Here is a 20440-nt window from a genome sequence, read left to right on the forward strand (position 1 = left end):
GAGCATCTAGCAGGGTTTAAACACAAAGCTATTGTTCACTATATATTGTTCAAAAACAAAATATAGTCCTATAAGGAAGGCAAGTGGCTAAGGATGAAAATACAGTTGTTACAGTGCTATGAAAAAGATTTCTAATTTTTTTTTTTGTCCTTCTATGTAGCACAACTGTATATTGTAGTTTGTAAATCCCAGTAGATTCAATTTTACATTATTTGGGTTTTAGACAGGCCTGCTTATATAACAGTTCTTTTGAAAACCTTCATATATGTTAATGACATAAAAAATACAGAGCAAGTATATGTTCCGCATTGGCTTATGAGCTGCTTCTCCTGAATCATTGGGAGGCGAGGCTACCATGAGTCTTTGGTCACAGTAAACACCTGGAGGTTCTTGAGGGCTGATTCCTGGAACAACCTTCCCAAGACCATGGTTCAGACCCATTCAATGTGAATGTGGCTGAGAAGCTATAGCTATGTAGGCCAGTTACTAATGAAAAGTTCATATCCATTGATTTTCTTCTGTGTCTCTCCATCTAAAATCTTAAAAGTGTGGCTTCCAGGCTGTCAATAAAAGTGGGACATTGGCCAAAGGAATCAATATGACACCACATTAGAACGTACAGTTACTAACATCTTAGCACTGGGATGTGCTGACGGGCATCAGTGCCCTCATCCCCTTCTGCTTTTAGGTTCCATTGTTCATCTAAGTACAGTTGGTGGCATCCAGTTATTAGACCCGGACCAGACATCATCCTGACCAGGTAGCCACCTACTAATGAAAAAGGGACTTGAAAGAAGTGACTATTTTCTTCCCCTTTTTCAGAAATCCCCCTTGCCATCACATATTTATCTTGTACTTCGAAGCCCTGGCAATTGATGTTGAAAGCAGCCTATTCATTGTTATGACATGAAGTGTTCCATAGCTTTGAGATGTTTCCCTTGCACATCACTGAGTGGTTCTGATGCTTGGAACAGACTCATGGTCAGCAGCTGTGCTTCCCCGTCTAAGGATGGAACAGACTCAGGGTCAGCAGCTGTGCTGCTGCCCTGTCTTAGGATGCAATGTGTCAAACCTTCTGAGAAGTTTTTTTGAGCAAGAAAACTTTTTGATTTAAACTCCAAACATTCGCAGAGAAGTAGAAAGAAACAGATCTAAGGCAACAGTTGCAAGGCAGAGTGTTAACCACAGTGCATCCAGCAGGACATTATAAGTCCCACAGTGAGTCTCTCCTGGGTCTCCAGGGTCTGTGTCCCGAAACCCTGGATTTCCAGCTGGGGCACCTTGAGTCTGCACAGCTTAAGGCAGTTGTATACATTCCCATTGCCCAGAATTACTTTAAGAATTTTAAATATCTCATTATATTATTATATACACTATACTAGACTATTGTTTAATGCTATATCAGATCAGACTTGGGAAAAGAATCATGACTGAGAGATTTTAAATGGCACAATAGAAAGTTCTCAGAATAGTTGGCAAGTGATAAAAACACTTACAAAATGGCACATGTGAACAACTCCAAATACGTGCTTACATATGCGTTATGTTCACAATTTATATGCTATGAGGAGATCTATAGGGAAATGGGTGAAAATATTTAGTATCTGTAAAAGATTACAATTTTTCTTTATAAATGATTTTTGTTCTTTCCTCTTTGTGTACTCCAAAAATGACTATGAGAGGCATGCGTGTTACATTAATAATACCGTGATGAACACTGACTTTTGCATTAAGAATCACAAAAAAGTTAGCCAGGTGTCAGGCTCAGGTCTGGACCCAGCAAACTGTTTTTAAGTCCATTCTAACAAAAATAACTGTTCAGGAAGTTGTCACCATCCCTCGTCTGCTTGAGTGATATTTCCTTGGAGAGTCTGCTATCTGGGTATAGGCAGAAAGAAGAAATGATTTGAAGAAACGCTAGGGGTGGATGAACCACACACACACACACACACACACACACACACACACAGAGTCACCGCCAGTGTTCTCTGTCTGCTTAGTCTCAGGAGCGATAACGGGAGAAAGAAGGCTACTCTGAGCTCTGAGCATGCGCGCACACTCAATGGCGGACCTGAGCTGCCATCCTCATCCTCTTCGGGTGCCTTTGCTTTCTCATCAGCGTCCCCATTTTTTCCCCGCCCCCAGGGCCCGGGAGAGCCCACAAGGCCATCAGTGTATTGATTCAACATCTAATTTCAGGGCTTATTGAAGTGCCTCTCCCTGTCTCCCTGCTCCCAGGGTTTTTCTTTATGAGATATGCCTCTAAATATATCTTAAAAATAAAAGTCTGAGGGAGAACACACGTGGCAATATCAATCTTACTGCAGTTCCCACACTCAGGGCAGGCTGGCTCTGGAGGAGGTCTTGAGAGCAATATGTTTCCCCTCTCCCCAATATTCTGAATCTAATAAGGACCAAATATTGAGTCTTTGTGCCCCCAATAATAAGCTGAATTGTTTAATAAATATAAAAAGTCAATAGTGGATCTTGTTGAGTTACTGTAATTATGAGTTGTGAGGTGAAATATGATCTATTTGGCCTAGTCTTTGGAGGGCAAGACATGAGCTTTCTTTCTTGTCTTAGTGACTTACTGACCAGTTTCTATCTTATCTTCATACCGGATTCTTCTAGTATGGTTTGTGTAATTCTGGAAACCACGCCTTCCCCTGGCCTCAGCTCCTTGCCTCTGTGAATTATCTTACGCATTGTCACAATACAAAGCAGTGACAGATTTAACAACATTCACTGAATCCTTACAGTGTGTCTGGGACCAGGGCTTTTGTCTGGAAGTGCCAGATTAAAGGGGAAATTACTAACGTCGTCTTATAAGACTAATTAAGACTCGGTCCCTGAAGTGAAAGTATTGCTTATAAATTCTAGAAAATCTTTACAGCCTGTTGTCAGTCCTCCCTTCCCTAGGAGAGCATCGGGTCCACACAGTTGTGCTTTGTTGTGCACTCACAGTTACTACCAAAAGCCAGCCGAGAAACGGGGAGAGATGAGAGAGTCTGAAAAATGTTTGCTCACCTCAACTCTGTGAACACCAAGAGAAACCTTTGTGGGCATTTAAGCTGATATAGGGCAGGCCCTTCTGAGAAGGGAGAGCCTCTTACCCTTGTGCCCACTACAGGGCCCTTTTCTCTCCAGGTGACCCAGCATTGTTTACAGTGGACTTATTGGACAGATAAGAAACTACAACTAAGAACTAATTTCTTCTCTCTCAGAGGGACATTTTAAATCTTCATCTTGAGCCAAAGATGATGAAAGCAAAGACTATGATTTTCATATACTTCACAATATTTTTATATTTTTTCAGATAAGGACCCTGAGATCTCAGGGACATTTCATGATTTGTCCCAAGTCTGATGTCTGAGAATTGGTATCAGGCTCCCAAGCCCCTCCCCCAACCCTGTCTGTATAAGTGTACACATGGAGGCCGGAGGACAACCTTGGCGGTCGGTCCTCAGGCATCATCCGTCTTGATTTGTTTGCCCCTCACCTCCACCCTCCAACTGGCATAAAACTCACCCAGTATGCCGGGCTGGTTGACCAGCCAGAGAGGTTCAAGGATTCAACCGTCTATGTCTCTCCCAGTGTAGGGGTCACAGGCATGCAGTGAAATACCTCTGTTTGCTTGTTTTAACATAGGTTCTCAGAGATGAAAACTCAAGGGCCTCATGTTCACAAGGCAAGCCCTTTTTTTACCTCCTGAGCTTTTGTCCTGCCCCTCCCCCTTCTCCATCTCTGACCCACCAGTGCCTCTCTCCTTCACAGAGTCCATGTCACCTGGCCTCCAGTAGCGACAGGGACGGCAGTTTAGGCGTGGTGTACAGAGAACGATGGCATTTCTCTCACATCCACTGCTCCTCAGAAGTACGAGGCAGTCCCCCAGACTACTTCCCCTCTTTTCTGTGGCATTCCGCTTTCCTAACTGTGTATCAGAGGCTCCATATCTAACTCCATGGGGTCGAATGAATGAGCTGTCCTTTCAGGTCCTTAAATCCTGAGCTAACAGGAAGGTAAAGGACGAAGCTGACAAAGAACAGCGAGGTTGAAATGAGAGGTAAAATTACCACAGATGAAAAATACATCTATAGTTGATTTTTTTAAATTTTTTTCTGCGGGGGGGGGGGGGGGTGAAAGTTGCTAGGTCCTTGGGCTTTTCAAATAGAAATTAACATTTAAATTAGACTCTTTCTTTCAGCCCCTGCCATGTAACATTTAGGCTCCTAAGGAATATTCTAATTGATGCCGGATCATCAGCCCTGTGTTAACAAAGCCCTTTATAGAAGCTCTCCACAGCACTTAGTCTTGTGTTCAATAAGAAGCCAAGTAACAAGAGAGGGCCTCCTCCACGGAATTCTTTTAACCTCTCAGAAACAAAATATTTCATGCTAATTCCTGCTTAATTGGAAGGAAGTCTTTTTTTTTTTTTTTTTTTTGTAAAAAGAATACCATTGATTGGGTTTGAAGCCTGTTCCACTTCTGACCTCTTTACTTTAATCAAGGTCACCTAATAAACTTGCCCAAACAGCTCTAGTTCTCAATTTAAAAAAAAAAAAAAAAAAAAAAAAAAAAAAAAGGCAGCACACTTTAAAAGCATTTAGTGTGTGATGAATTGTTCTGAACTGGGGATTCAGCACTCACAAGGGCCTTTGTGGGGAGAGTGGAACATTAGTATCTGAAAAATTATACCCATCAGCAACTCAAAACAAATCACTTTAACGCGCAAAAGACAAAAAAAAAAAAAAAAAAACCACCTGTCTGGGTGAAGATTCGGGGTGAGGATTCAGGGAAGGTTGTTATCATACTGGATAGGAAAAGGGTTTTAATGCCTGGACTTCTCTGTTCAATGGAAGAAAGGCAGCTAAAGTGGCCATGCAGACAGTTTATAAACTGCACGCTGCTCCTCCTGGCCAAAGGACTCGGAGAAGATGGAGCTGTCCAAGCCAGGTTTCTCGGGAGCTCCACTAGAAAGCAGTGTTCTTAGAAGACTGAACTTAGAAACACCCAGCGTTCTAACAGTCCTCCCCCGACCTTCTGCACAGACTCTGCACTCTGTGAGCTTGAGGAGGGTCGGACTCACCTGGAGGCTGTTTGGAAGAGAATGTTTGTTGTTCAGGTGACAAAGGCTTTAGAACAGCTGAGAAAGGAACACGCGAGACCAAGAACTGGTGTCCCCAGCGGAGTGCAGACCAGCATGGAGGCCAGAGCAAGTCAGACTCCTGGGTGTAACTTAGCATTGTCTCTGGGATAGCTTGTCCCTTCTCCAGCCGTGAGATTTCTTAAAGGCAGCATGAGCTTGCTCTTAGTTTCCTCTTCCTCCTCCTCCTCCTCTTCCCCCTCTTCTTCTTCCTCCTCCTCCTCCCCCTCTTCTTCCTCCTCCCCCTCTTCTTCCTCCTCCCCCTCCTCCTCCTCCCCCTCCTCTTCTTTTTATTCTAAATAATATTATGGGGAAAGATTCAATAAAAGGATTTATGGCAAGTTGAAAATACCTTGCACTGTAATAGCAGAAATTATTAACAGGAGGTATAAATGAATAACCTAGTCTGGGCTACACACAGGATCACCTGGGGAACCTGGTACACATAGCCATGCTCTGGGCATGTTAATGTCCAGTCCTGTTATCAAACCACTACACAGGGGATTCTGAGGTACAAAGGATGGACAGGGATTTTAACACGAGGGCCAATAGTTCTTTGTGGTAGGTGGGAAGCGAAAGACCAAGACAAGACAAGGTAACAGGATATGAGAGAGAAAGTAACACCATAGTCAAAGATCAAAATGTGTGACGTACAGGAAGTGGTTGGTTAAAGGCAAGAGAATGGAGGAAGTGGTGTCGGTCTAGTTTGCAAGGTCCGGGTAACGAACTGCCCGCATCAGGCACATTCACAGTCTGCACCAATCGGTGCAGGAAAGGCCACTTGAAATGGGTGGGTACAGAAAGACCTGGTACAGGCCAGGGCCACAGTTCTTATGTCTCCTCTGTTCTAGAACAGCTAAGACTGTCCCCCTGTGTTGGTAATCAGAGAGGAGAGCAAGTATGTCATGCTTTTATAGGGAGATTCTTGCTGCCTGTGAACAGTCTGGGAAGAGGTTGCCCATGTGAGGGACCTCCTCTCCCATGGCACTGACCAGGCCAACGGCCAGGGTTCAACGGCGCTTAGTTCTAGAAGTTCAATCTGACCTCCTCAGAGTGAAAACCAGAAGCCAGCCATGGTGGGAAAGATAGCTATTAAGAAAAGTATTGCAAGATAGGGCGCAGGGATCAGAAGAATGGAGACTTAGCCTGGAGGACTCTTAACATCACTCAGTCGATGCGTTGCAGGAGAGAAAATGGTAGCATCCAGAGTAGACTAGGAAAGAAATTAAGGAAACAAGGGAGCATAGCACAGAGGGCAGAGATGCCTTGAAGGCCATGGCCAGTGGCTGAAGCTGAGACAGGGAGCTCTCGCTGACAGAGATGCCATTAGGAGGGACTAACAGAAATCAGGTGCCCCAAACTAATGAACAACAAGACTGGCAGAACATTTTATAGGTCGCATTAGACATCTGCCTCCAGACCCTGTTACACCGAGGTGACAGTTCTTACAGTGGGAGGGGAGGTGTGTGTGTGGGGGGGGGGGGTTACGGGGGGGGGCGGAGTAAGAGGCTGCTCAGAACCAAGTGGGGATGAGATTGCATGTAATCTTTCTCAAAGTAGGTACAGCTGGGCTGGGCAGAGCCAGGGATCAGTTTTTAAAGCAGAGCTCAAGAAGAGGCATAGAGGATTGGTGGACGGCTGTGCTTCTTAGGAAAATGGTACCGTGTGTGTGTGTGTGTGTGTGTGTGTGTGTGTGAGCGCACACAAGGTAGAGCATGCATCAGGAAAAGGAAAATAATGCCTTTTACTGGGGAAGATTCCTAAAGAAAAGTCAGCCATCATTTGCTAGGGGAGGCAGTTGTGGACTGTAGGAGTGGCTGCTTGCATGTCCACAGACTTGGGAAGGCCTATCCCTTCCTCCCCCAGCCTCACCCATCCACCTAGGCACCCACTCCCACAGTCCACTGAGTCCTTATTAAACCCGTTTCTAGGATGCACTGTCTGCCCCTAAGTCACTTCCACTTTCTCTCCAGCTCTCCCTGGAGCAAAGGCCTTTCTTTCCCCTCCACTGACCACCACCCATTGTGGAGAGAGCCTTGTTCACTCACTGCTCAGACTCTCCTTTCTGTGAGCCTCTGAGGTCAGGACCGCTGTGGTAAGAGCCTGCTCCCTTGGCCAGCCCTGCCACAGCCTAGAGTGGCACTTGGCTGTGCTTCTCTTGCCCTGAGGACTCCAAAGTTTGCTCAGACCAGTCAGTGCATCCTTTAGCATTGTGGACCACAGACTTTTCTGGCTCTGGGAAGTCAGCACCCGGAACACCTCTTTCTTTTGCTTCTGCTCCTCTGAGGAAAAAGGGGGTGGGCCAAGAGAGGTAGCACAGGATAATAGGGTAATTGGAAATGTAAAACCGGACCTGAGTCTCAACAGTGTCAGGAGCCCAGCCACACCCCACAGACCTGCCCCTGATGGATGCAGACCTCTCCATTTGGAAGACCTAGGATGGGGAGCCACACAAGACTTTTTTTTTTTTTTTTTCTGAGTCACCTGCTGCCGCTTGCACCTCTAGACTCACATTTAAGCCATTGTAATATCAGGCTCTGGTTTACCTGCACTCCTCAAATTACCCTTATTCCACAGGCCTCACACAAAGACGGAAATAGACACTGCCTTGTGCGTCTGTTTAGCTCTCCCTAATAATAGCTAATGTGCAGACGATAATACTCACTGCAAACATAAAATGTTATGTCAATGCTAAGTCGTAATAATAATAATCCTGCAAAAATGTAGCATAAGGAATTTCCATGAGCAATTTGAGGAAGATTGGTGCTTCAGTGGGGATACAAGTGCTACTGAGAAACAGACCTGTTGTACTTTGCCGCCTCCGTAAGAGGCTCAGTAGAAAAAGACCGGTTTTTTTCAGATATCCCACTATCCCCCCCACCCCCCACCCCTGGGTCTGTGCCTGGCCACCGAGAGGCATGGGCAGGGAACAGCCCCAGAGCCCAGGCCTTCATCGAAATGATTGTCTCTTAGCCTCATCAGCCACTAACAGTAAACCAGGGGGACAGATCTTTGGGAGGTCAGAGCCTCAGGAAGAGGTCACTTCTTTTCTGACGGGAGAGACATAGACACAAAGACAGAAGATGGGTGAGTTCCCATGGATACCCAGTGTTTATCACCTTTGGGTTCTTTAAGGAGCCCAGATTTAGCATTGATCTCTGGAGATGACGCAATTAAGGAAGTCACATTAACAATAAGGCTCCATGAGCCCAGAGCCCAGTGAGCATCCCCAGTGCCCTCCTAGAGGACAGGGGGCATAAAGCGGGTCCCCATGCAGTTCCCGTCAGGTCTCTGGATTGCAGAGGTATGAGATTCATTTCTGCGTGAATCACCTCCAGATTTTTCCTCAGGGAGAAGCTATGTTTATTTTAGACTAGGCTTTATCCCCTCTGTTTTTATAGCTGAACCTCTGCAGCGGATGCAACCCCTCCCCCCAAAGTGCTGGGTTACAGTACTCTACCTCCACTTCAAGCAAGCCATTCCTTCTGAGCACCCATTTTCACCTTTTTCAGACTGCAGTGTGTAGCTGGCTCTTTGCCACCTGTAGGGCCACACTGTACTTTTAACCAGCTGTGCCACCTCTGGGTCACTGAAACCTGGTTCCAACACCACTAAAATAGATTCTTGAGAATCATCCCTCCTGTACCACAGTCTTTCGAGGGTGAAAGGAGGCAAAGACAGCGTAGAGGACAGGGTTTGGTTTGGGGGTTTGGATTTGGGTGTTTGTTTTCTTCTGGTATTGTCATGGTGGGGGCATTGGCAGTCCTGAACACAGGGCCTCATGGGTAGAAGGCAAGTGTGCTACCACGGAGCCACAGCCCCAGTCCTGAAAATTGCATTTACTGCTTTTAGTGGGCAGGCAGACAAAATGGTGACTATAGCTTTTGTACAGGCTTCCCCTAAGCCCTAGAGAGCTGCTGAGAGTGTTGGATAAGGATGAGCTCTCACAGGTGTGAGACGAGAGGCTGGGGACATAGGGAATAAACCAAGGAATCAAACCAGCGTGGCCCGCCAGGCACGTGATTCCTTCAAAAGGAGCTGCCCAAACAGTCACCCAGGATAGCTCGGGAAATGGGGGACAGGGATGAGTGGTGTTTCCATATGTGGTGTTAGCACCAATGTGTCAGCACCACCTGGTACCCTGGGGTGCTCCGCCTTCAGCCCTGAAACTACAAACCTGGGAGAGGGCCCAGAAACAGGTGTGCCCGTCTACAGGGAGATTCTAATAGGAACTAAGATTGGAAGAACACCAGATTAGGATATCACTGGAGGCCATATAAGTTTTCCAATTTCCCTGATCTAACACCTAGAACAAAAAGTTGATTTTTGGTCACAGAACAGCCTATTCACTTTCAGAGGCAGACATTGAAGACTGTGCAGGAGACCCGGTGGATCCTGGCTTGCATTCTGCTGGTAAGAACCAGTCTCACGCACCTCCTAGAGCGGTCACCTTGGGAACAACACTACACTATGAAAGGAGAAGCATGGGTTTGGGTTCGCTGCGCAGCATGGTGGTCTCTACCACAGACCAGCCAATGGACACCTTGGCTCCCCGACAAGGAGATTTATACAGAGAAGCAGATAGACCTGAGAAAGAATCCCCAGGTCACTGGATCATAGCTTCAGCCCTTTCTTAAGACATCAGGCAGCGAAGTTGTGACAAAGAGAGGAGCCCCAGAGGGCTCTGGGATATTATAGGATTATCTCCCAGGCCTTCTGCCTACCCCTGCCTCCTTGTATAGAAGGACAATTACCTACCTGGACAGCAGCCAGTGAAATCCTTAGGAAAGGGCTTTCTTTGTTCATGGGAAAGAAATGCAGTTTAGCTATATCCTCCCAGTGTTCAGGAACACAACTGGCAAAGCAGAGAAAGAATGTTAAACACAGCATTCCCCAAAGACACCAAGATGAACAGTCCCGAAGAAGTGCAGCTATTGCTAGCAACAATATGTTAAAGCATTTTATTATTTAGTTACATCTTGCCTGAGCATGAAAAAGATATTAACACACTGTCAGCTTACTGGGACATAACCCAAAATAACTTACATTTTTCATATATTGCTAATTATTTTTCTGAGGCTGGCTCAGACTGGTAAGAGAGAGATTTCAAGGCTTCCACCAGATTATTTACTTAAAGAAGTTAAGCATGCCATTATCGGTTCCCATGGAAACCCAGTAAGTAATACAGGCAATGGAGGAGGAGGTCACTTTGACCATAATTAATATAGAAAAATAATAGCTTATAGAGGATTCCATAAAGGATACAATGAGTTGCTACATAACACCTTTAAACCTGTTTTCCTCAGCGATGCAACTTTAATCTCTGGATCAAATTTCACATTCCACTGTCATTTCAGAAGTTCTGCTAGTTCAATGCTAATTTTCCAAATGCAACAGATTTTTTGCTTAGCAGGAACCTCCCAATGTTTGTAACTGTTCTTTCGCTTTAGACAACTCCAGTATCCAGAATTCTCTAAAGTCTACAGCAAGTGTGGGGACGTAAGTGTCTCAGCCTTACCCTTCTTGTATTGGATATGGCCTGGCTCCTTGCCTTGATTTCTCAGGAAATAGTAGGTTAGAGAACTAACTACAGGCATCACTAGACTCAGTGGTGCTTTAAAAAATTGCCAACAGTAGGTTCAGTTGTGTTCCTTACAGCTTACAAATGTTGAATTCCTTTTATCACTGAAATCTGGCAGTCCACGTGGATGGCACTCCTTAAATATTTCAGATTTATTGGAACACAGCACACCCTATGGTGTGGTAGACAGTCATTCATTTTAACCCTTACACTTATTTGAATAGTGGCTTTCTTGCACAGTCTCTTAAGAGTAAATTTCACTGTAGAAGCCTGGTGACACATTTATCAAGACTGTTTAATTTTTAGTACAGTGACCCAGAAAAAAAATTAAAGCAAAAAAGAAGAAAAATGAGTTGACCTTTTAAGTTTCTTGGTTTCTAACACACCAAAGCCTGACAGGCATTATGAGGATTTGGTTTGGTTTGGTTTGGTTTGGTTTGGTTTTTCAGAGTTCTAGTCCAAGAAATATAGCACAGCATCTTCCAGGCAACCCTCACAGAGGGGTACACTTGGGGACACTGTAGGATGCCACATAATGTTTTCAAACAAGGAACAGGTGGCCTGAAGTTAAGTGGAGTCCAGGCACAGTTTCTCACCCTTTAGAAAACAACTATCTTTGCCACCACAGGAATGACCAAGTTTGGTTTTTTGTTTTGTTTTGTTTTAATTTGATTTGTGAATGTTAATCCTGCCATTATTTAATCAGGAGTGGAAAAATCAGTTATGTGCCTTACTTATAAAGACAATAATGGGATTGGTTACGGTATGGGTTTTGAGGGGTGGGGAGAATCACAGCTGTTTTCTCTCCTTTCCCTTTTTAATAAACAAAATGGTAGCATACTCCTGACCCAGGGGTGCACACAGCCCTGGACTCTGCTTGTCAGGGACAGTAGACATGGGTCAGCCCAGACCATCACCTGGACTGTTCCATAGGCTTATCAGACAATCTGTAAAATAATGGACGGCTCCTTCCCTGCATGTATTTATATTCAGATGGTTTATTTAAATAATGCTGCTGCCGCATGCTTTATAGCTGCTTGCGTCTCACTACTCGGATTTCAACGTATCTCGCAGACTGTGCAATTCATTTGGAAAATGTAATTTTCATCCCCACATACTAATCGATTTCTTCACAAACACCTGCTATCAGTTATGATAATAAAAATGCCACTCTGAATTGAAAAGGGGGGGCCAAATGGAGCTTCCTAAGGAAATGACTTAAGTGTCTTTGAATGTCACTAAATGCAGCAACGTACTTGTGCGGTGCCAACACTTTTCCTGTCGTTTGCATCGTCGGTGATTTTGCCCTGTTAGAACATCCCTCTTGCCAGTGATACCCCACAGACATCTCCTCGTGGAGCAGTGAGTTCACTTCTCAGGAGCCAGTGCCTCAGGGTACCAGCAAGATGTGAGGTTGGGCTGCACAGCGTTAGAAAGCAGCAACCCGTGCTCCTAGGTGAGCCCCGGGTCCTGTCTGACTGTATAAGTCCATGAAAAGCATCCAGACGCCTGCTTCTTAGCTTTGCACAGCCGTATACACCAAAGCAGATTCCCCCTTGTTCCTTCCCTTCTGCCTCCAGTTCATTCCCCGCACCATCGCCAAACTGATCTTCCTGAATCACCAATCGCATAAATACCCTCCAACAACACCAAATGCCATCCATCTTCTCATGATGTTGGGTCTGAACTATCTCAGCCTCACCCACATTCCTAAGTTCCACCTCTTGCTCACTGCTTCAAGGCAGACACTGGCCTTGGTGGGGTGGGGGTGGGAGGATAGGGGGTAGGAATCAAGTGCCTCTCACTATCATCTCCCTCTAATTGTGACTTCTGGGCCTTTGCTTACCTATGGTCTTGCTCCAGACTGAGATATACTTCCCATGATGTAGGGTTTTCATCTTCCAAAGCCTAATTTTAGTCTCTCAGTCTATTCTCCTTTCTTACCCTTCTAGGGTGGAGTCCCTGTGTCAGAATCTTGATACTAAGTTGCTTCAACCAACATTCCTTGAGTACCTACTTTACCCACTGCATCCTTCTCCCGCTTTTCCCTTTGGATACATTAGTTTCCTTTTAGGTGTGTCAGTCTTTATTGTATTTCAATAGAACTTGCAAAAAGTGACATATTCCGTGTTTTCTTTTGTGATCTAAGATCCCCAGACAGACTTGGGTATAAGGAAGTATGCAGTAAATGCTTGTTGACTAATTGATCCCTGATGGCTTGCTGCCGGGGGTTTGCTGGTTAATTGCATGTTCTATTTGATTAGTATTTCAATGTGCACTGTACATAGATAATCATTTTTTGCAAAGTGGAATACTGTAAAACACTTAACTGTGAAACTATTATTAACATAGTTTGATGTCTGCTATTTGGCAAGGGAATTGGCTGGGGTCTCAGAATGTCTCAGCGAAGCTGTGTGATCATCAGATGTGCAGTGGAGCCTACAGGTGGCCCGCTGACCTCAGTCTGGCCCTAGATCACAGTAAACAGCAGACGAAACATGGGCACTACCAAGGCTCTGTGCTATACTTTTGCGTAGCATCAGTCAAGTCCATGGAGGCATTTCTAGCAATGCCTTTCAAGTGCTAATTGACTTTTCTTTTCCTTTCAAGAGTGAAGAATGGCCTTTCCATAAGAGGAGAGAGATAGTGAGCCAGGACATGGAGAGTATGGGGAGACAGTGTTTTTGAACAGTTGTTAAGAGCCGACCTCACATAAACAGACATAGCAGTGTCCATTAGAACTAAACTAACTGACTAGAGGCTGGGTTTGCTGTTCCTTTTGTGCTCTGCTACCCTGTGTCCCGTGGTCTTCATCTCTTGAAATGGGGATCAGTAGACTCTAATCTAGGCTTGCTGGAGTGACTCAGTGGACTAGTTTATATGAAGAAGCCCCTGATCCAGAGACCTTTCCAGTGGGAGTGCCCAGCAAGCCCTGTTATTGATCGCAGAGCCCACAAACGGTAAAGATGGAAGCAGGGCAAGAGATTTCCTCTCCTCCATCTTTGTCTGAAACCACCCTATCACTCGATTTTAGTTGTTTCTGGAGCTTTAAGGCACGTAAGACCCTGAGTGAACTGCCTTGATTTCTCAGTGAGAAGGAGATGGGAAACTATACAAATTAAGTCTGCATCAACACATTGAGACTTTCAGGTTTGGGGGAGGAGCAGAGTAAACCACTCAGCCTTGTAGGGAATAAAAGAATTTTAATCTGTTGGTGAAGCAGGTGGAGCTAGGTTTCCATTCTGATGGCAGTTAGAGAAAACAATTTGTGCAATTTGTCCCGGCAGTAGAGCAAGAAGCAGCATTGTGCGTCTCAGTTCTTCTCTCTCCCCCGGGAGGCTGCTGCATGCATTAGCCTTCAGTGCTTTCTGCTGCATGCATGCCTCAACCCACGAAACAGCTGCTTCTCCGCAAGGAGCCTTCCAGGAAACTGAGCCGTCATAGAGCCAGAGAGAGGGCAGTCATGTGGCAGATGTGACAGTTCCTAAGAATTCAGAGTATGCTCTTTACCAAGCATGGCAGATCAGCTTGTGTGAAGGCTTCCAGGTTTGGGGGCAAAGGTCAAGAGGTAGGAATTCTGGGAGATAGAGCCTGTGCCCAGCAGTACCATTCATAACCTAAGATAGGACAAATTGAATAGATTCAAGAGATTCTGGCACTTTTGTTCACAGTCTTCATCTAACATGTGAAAGGCAACATCCTTCCAAAATCAACCCCAAGGTGCTCCACGCCGACTGTTAAACAAAGAACCCTGAGGCTTGGCTATCAGGGTTTAACTTCTGAGTTGGTGTGAATCCAGTTTTAGGAGAGACTTCCTTTCCCACCAAAGGACCCCTCAATCTTGACAGGGTGGTAACTCCCCAAACTCTGTGTGTTTACCCTTCAGCCCTGGCTGCTCAGGCCTATGCCCTCAAAGAGGAGAATGACAGTCTCCGGTGGCAACTAGATGCCTACAGGAACGAGGTGGAGCTGCTGAAGCAAGAGAAGGAACAGCTCTTCCGAACAGAAGAAAACCTCACCAAGGACCAACAGCTACAGTTCCTGCAGCAAACCATGCAAGGCATGCAGCAGGTAATGGGCACATGCCGCAGAGAGGATGGGGATGTGCGCGTCTTGCAGGGTGTGTAAGATGGCCACTGGTTGAAAAGTGTGATGGAGGAGAACAGAGGACCAGGAAAAGTTATGGGCATAGCAAAGGAAAGCAGCGGAGACTCTTGGGACATCTAGACCCTGGAGGAAAGTCACGCTAACAAAATCTGTAGAGAATCACCCTGAGGATAGGAAATGCAGGGCAAGAATTGGGAGGTTTATAAAGTGGTTTATGAATATGAGTGTGTGGTTGTGCGCGTCCATTTTATGTGTTCAAATTCTCGTTGACTGTAACAACATGTTTACATTTAGAAATATTTTATGTTGAAAGCTGGACAAAGCCATGAGCTTGCTTTTGGTTCGTTTCCAAGATCTTCATCAATGCAAACTGTATTGTTTCCATCTCTGGATTATACTGGTCAGGTTTCAGAATTGACTGATGGCTCCATCTGTGAATGCTTACCAGGCAAGCCTGACGACCTGAATTCAGTCCCCAGAACCTCCTTGCAAAAGCTGAATGTATGCTAGGATTATACTTAGAAGTCCAGCCCTGGGGAGGCAGAGAGGTGCAGCCCAGGGGCTCACTTCTCACCAGCCTAGCCTAGTTGGCTAGGTCCTGTCTTCAAAAGCATGGTGAACAGTGCCTGAAAAACAGTAAGAAAAATAGACCTCTGGCCTCCATGTTCACAAATGCGTATGTGCACATACACCTGCATTCAGAAACACACATACACAGTCTCTCTCTTTCTCTCTCTCTCTCTGTCTCTGTCTCTCTCTCTCTCTCTCTCATACACACACACACACACACACACACACACACACACACACGAAGTAGAAGTGATTGCTATTGGAATGCATGAGTCCTGAGTTGGGGCTACATAGCTTCAGGAATGATACGCTGCACTTTTGTTGAAGAATATCAGACCACAATCTGGCCCACTCTTTCCAAAGCCCTATGGACTTTGTAGAATTTTCAGCTGTCATTGGAAAGGGGACAGCTGTGATCTGGGGATTAAGAAAACAGAGCATGTGCCGTGAGAAATACTACAGAAAGAGAAAAACCCAAGTACGGAAAGTAGGGGAAATAGAATTAAAAAAAAAATCATTGACGGATGTGTGTCTAAACACATCAGTTGGTGAATAATGTTCTCCAAGCAATGGGGTCTTTGAGTAAACTTAAAATAATAGAGCATAAATTATCACCATTGCACATGGGTATCCTTTAATTACTCCTTTAAATACACAAACCCAAACAATACTTTCTGGGTGAAAAAAAAAAAAAAGATTGCTTTTGTTTAAACCAGAGAAAGCTGTTAAAGTGGTGGAAAACTGAACAATAAGGTGAACTGACTGCCTTCTGAATTCCTTCAATTCATATTGGTTGCTGTCTTAAACCAGGACCATGAATTTCCTACAAATATGTTTTCATTATTAAGGGTGACTACCTCAAAAGACAAGCCAACCAGGAAAATATATACACCCCCCCACTCCTCAACCCCCCCCACACATATATATACACCCCCCACTCCTCAACCCCCCCCACATATATATACACACATAATACAGTATATAACACACCATACATACAGTATGTATACACACACATGTGCACATATACATACATACAGTGTATGTTTACATACACACACATATATATATACACGCACACACATACATACAGTGTATACACACACATACACGGGATAACATATTGGGAAGTGATCAATGGCCAGGTCATAGAGATTATGTCTTAAACATCTCTTGCCATTTTAAAGTAATTTTTTGAGCCCTGGCTCTGAGTCCTAACTGGTTGTTGTTCACAGTGTGTGCTAGACTAATCAGTGAGATTTGGAGGTCAGAGCCAGCCAGGAAAATGTCACTGCAGTCATCGCTCAGGTTCCTGCACTTGGAAAGCCAATACAACAGCTGCTGTGTGAAGCTCCTGGGGTTGTCCATATGTCCCAACAAGGGGTGCAGGGATGGGGCTTGCCAGCATGATAATCTGTCCATTTCCCCAAAGATCAGGATGGCAGTCACAGCCTGCAAGCCACGGTCACACTTCAGGAAGCAGGCCCTCTTTCCCTCCAGAAAAGATGCCTCTAATTCCTTTCAAAACCTTGAGGCTTGTTATGGTTCGAGAGACTGTTCTGTTGCATGGGAGAGACACATGCTGGGGTCTCAGCACGGGAACACGAGCCATGCATCTGTTGCACAAGGAGCTGTGGCAGGAATCCTCAGTCATTCGAAGGAACAGTTGCTGGTTCCATTTGCACAATTGCTCTGCTGCTAGGAAATGCACTTTAACACAAAGGTTGATTTGTTTTTATAGTGTGGTTTGAATTCAACCTGAGACATGGCCCCTCACCTTCTGGAGGTTACAAGTTCAAGGTCTAGGCATCAATAAGGTTGGCTCCTTCCAAGGCTGTGGCAAAGAAGCTGCTCTTGCAGTTAGGCTGCAGGCAGCCGGGTCTGCCCTTAGTTTGCAGACACATTTCCCTGCTCTCTGCCTTGGTTTTCCCGAGATGCTCTTCTTGTATGTGTGTCCAGATTTCTGCTTTTCATAAGAACACGGCTCACGCAAGGTCAGACATTCAGCCTGCTCCAGTCTGACTTCATGGTAGCTAATCACGTTTGCAATGACCCCCTTTTCCAAATAACCTCCCCTTCTGTAGCTCAGAAGGCTGGAACTTCAGTTCCAGATGGCATGGAGTATCAGAAGAATCACAACAGGCACATGGTAATTGAAAGCATGTATTGAGTAGAGGATGAAGGAACCACAGCCAAGAGGCAAGAATCACATGGCACCTGTGGAGCTCTGGATTGTGTGGCATTCATGCCATCATGCCATCAAGCAGACTAAAGCAGGAGAGGTCAGAGCTGTATCATTATGCCATGCATGTGGTACCTCCTTAGTCCACATGAGCACCGTGCCCACAGCTTTTGCAATGCTTTCAATGTATTGGATGTTAAGCAGGTACATGGCTATTCTGTGAGGACACATGTTTAAAATGTAGGTGCTTTTAAAGGCTCATATTTCTACCATGTTCTGTCATATAGAAATAAATCACCATAGCTCTAAGACTCCTCACAGCCGTGAAACATGAATTCCGTTCATCGTGGTAATAAATACCTGGGATAAACACACTTTCAGCCTTATGAGTTTTGCCCACGGCTTCGGATAATTTGGGGCATGGACAGTTGCATGTGTTGTTTCTGGGCCTGTGGCTATGTAGAAGGTTATGATGGAGGTGGTCTGGAGAAACAGGGCAGCCGGAGAACCAAGGGGGAGAATAGGGAATCAGGGCACTGATCCCCCCAATTCAAGGGCACATCTCAATGACCTGAATTCCTTCCTTCCACAAGGGTTCCTCTGCCTTCCAGAATCAGGCCTTGATAGTTTCTAAGCCTTCAGTGTTATCAGCAATTTGAGGACATACAAGATCAAACCAGAACAACTCTGTTATATGATCATTTCTGTAATTCATTTACATTTGAGGGTATTGCTACACACACACAGACACACACACACAGACACACACACACACACACACACACACACACACACACACACACCATAATAAAGAACCTTAAATGGCCTCAGAAGTAGCGGATGATTTTTAGAATTGCCTTCAGCGTTAGCCAGAGGTTTGTTTCCTCTTCTATTCCCTTGCCAGTACGCTCATGCACATTGCTCCGTTTCTTACATGTTTATGGAAAAACAAAAAAACAACAGTACCGAGCAGAGGTCTTAAAAATGAGAAGCCTTAGGGTGACTTTGTCCTGGTATTTGTTTCTAAGTTTGACCCTACACTACACATGAGTCATAATTTAACAATATTAGACATTTCATACAAGAGGAAATAACAGCTTGTAGCCATGGTAACACGATCACCTTTACCAAGCCATATGACAGCAATTAAGTTAGCCTCTTCTCTCTGCTGGGAGGCTAAGGAAGTTAGGGCCATTTTTTATGTTCATTTGTATCTTTAGGCATACAAACAAAGAATAAACATTTTAAGCTCTGTTCATCTTCAGCTCTCTACACTGAGCGTGTCTTATTTAGGGTTTCTGTTGCTCTGAAGAGACACCACGACCAAGGCAACCCTCATAAAGACAAGCCTTTAATTGGGGCTGCCTTACACTTTCAGAGGTTTAGTCCATTATCATGATAGCAGGAAGCATGGCAGCCTACAGGCAGACATGGTGCCAGGAAGGACCTGAGAGTTCTGCATCTTCCAAGGCAACCAGGAAAGGCAGGCATCCTGGCAGTGAGGAGGAAGCTCTCTTGTGCAATGGGTGGAGCCTGAGCATAGGAGGGGACCTCTAAAGTCCACCCCCACAGCGACATGCTTCCTCTAACAAGGCCATGCCTCCTAACAGTACCTAGCAGTACCTCCTAACACACCCCCTGTGGGCCAGGCATACTCAAACCACCACAGAGTGGTTTTATTAGATCTAATAAAGTAAAATTTGTTCTTTAGATGTATTTAGTTCTATGAATTCTGACAAATGCTAAGTTAAGTCACGTGAGACCACTCTAGTAATCAACCTGTCAGTCATTTCCATGGCCACACCCTCAGCCCCCTGTTCATGCCACCCCACTTCCTGGATCCACCTACCTGAAATCTACCCTTACAGCTTGCCATTTCTAGGACTTGCTGTCTGCAGCCTGTTTAGGCTCGCTGCCTTTGCTTAGCATGCATTGAAGGTCCCTCTGTGTTGCTGCTGTGTGCTCTGTTCCCCTTTCCAGTCTATCGAGTAGAATTCAATTGTAAGGAAAAGCTGCAGATCGTTTCTCTAGCCACTGGCTCACAGACGTCTAATGTTGTTTGCACTTTGGGGGTAAACATGCACAAATTTGTTATGAATATTCATTTGCAGGCCTTCTGTGTAGATGTATCTCTTCATCTGCACATGGAGAGCTGCCTATGACTGGGACACACAGAAAGCATCCTTCTGAAAACACAACCACTGTGTTTTCCAAAGGACCTTGAGCCTGATGAATTCTCATGAGACTGCAGGAGTATTCCACGCGTCCCATGTCCTGGTCTGTCAGGCAAAGTCAGTTTAACCAGTCACTGTTAGCCACTGTCTTAAATGGAGGGTCTGTCTGGTTACGGCTCATCCATACTTAAACTTAAATAGTACTTTTATTTTCATTCATAAGCATAGCCCACAATACCATATTCTTAAGCATAATCTTAAAAAAATTAGATGTTTATCATTTCTATTTAACAATTTCGTAGGTTTTGTATCCCCCAAAGAGTTTAACCGTGGCGATCTATCTGATCCTGCGTTTAGAACTAATCAAACATGGCAGGACGACCAGTGGATATAGAACTAGTTCCTATGCCTCCCCCCACGCCCAGAATCTATCCACTGCCAATCGATCAGCATAACTGGTAGAGCCCCATGCACCCCCCTCTCCATAACCAACTGCTGTGCGGGCAGACTGATGTGGGCCCGGGGCCAGTGGGCACAATTGCTATGAGCTTGTGATTGCAAGGCCTATGTCAACCTTAGGAGATGGAATTACACAGCCCTCTTCCCTGCCTTCTGATGCCTGCATTATTTTTCTGTTACTTCTTCTGCAGTGTTCCCTGAGTTCTAATGGGGGTTCTCTAAAT

General features: G+C 45.2%; 1 protein-coding gene across 13 annotated transcripts in view; it reads left to right on the top strand.

The window, feature by feature from the left end:
- Enox1 (ecto-NOX disulfide-thiol exchanger 1) overlaps nucleotides 1-20440 on the top strand; it is a 584295-nt gene that overhangs the window by 481479 nt on the left and 82376 nt on the right. For 12 of the 13 annotated variants that reach the window (XM_085828788.1, XM_029469169.2, XM_029469174.2 and 9 more), the window contains 2 exons: nucleotides 9500-9556; nucleotides 14611-14795. In XM_085828788.1, the coding sequence (XP_085684914.1) occupies nucleotides 9500-9556; nucleotides 14611-14795 (242 nt within the window). The remainder of the gene's footprint in view (nucleotides 1-9499; nucleotides 9557-14610; nucleotides 14796-20440) is intronic. The other variant, XM_085828791.1, reaches the window with a different exon arrangement.

The sequence above is a fragment of the Mus caroli genome, unplaced genomic scaffold (assembly GCF_978045245.1).
Source record: "Mus caroli unplaced genomic scaffold, Mus_caroli_1 scaffold_12, whole genome shotgun sequence".
NCBI classification, from domain to species: domain Eukaryota; kingdom Metazoa; phylum Chordata; class Mammalia; order Rodentia; family Muridae; genus Mus; species Mus caroli.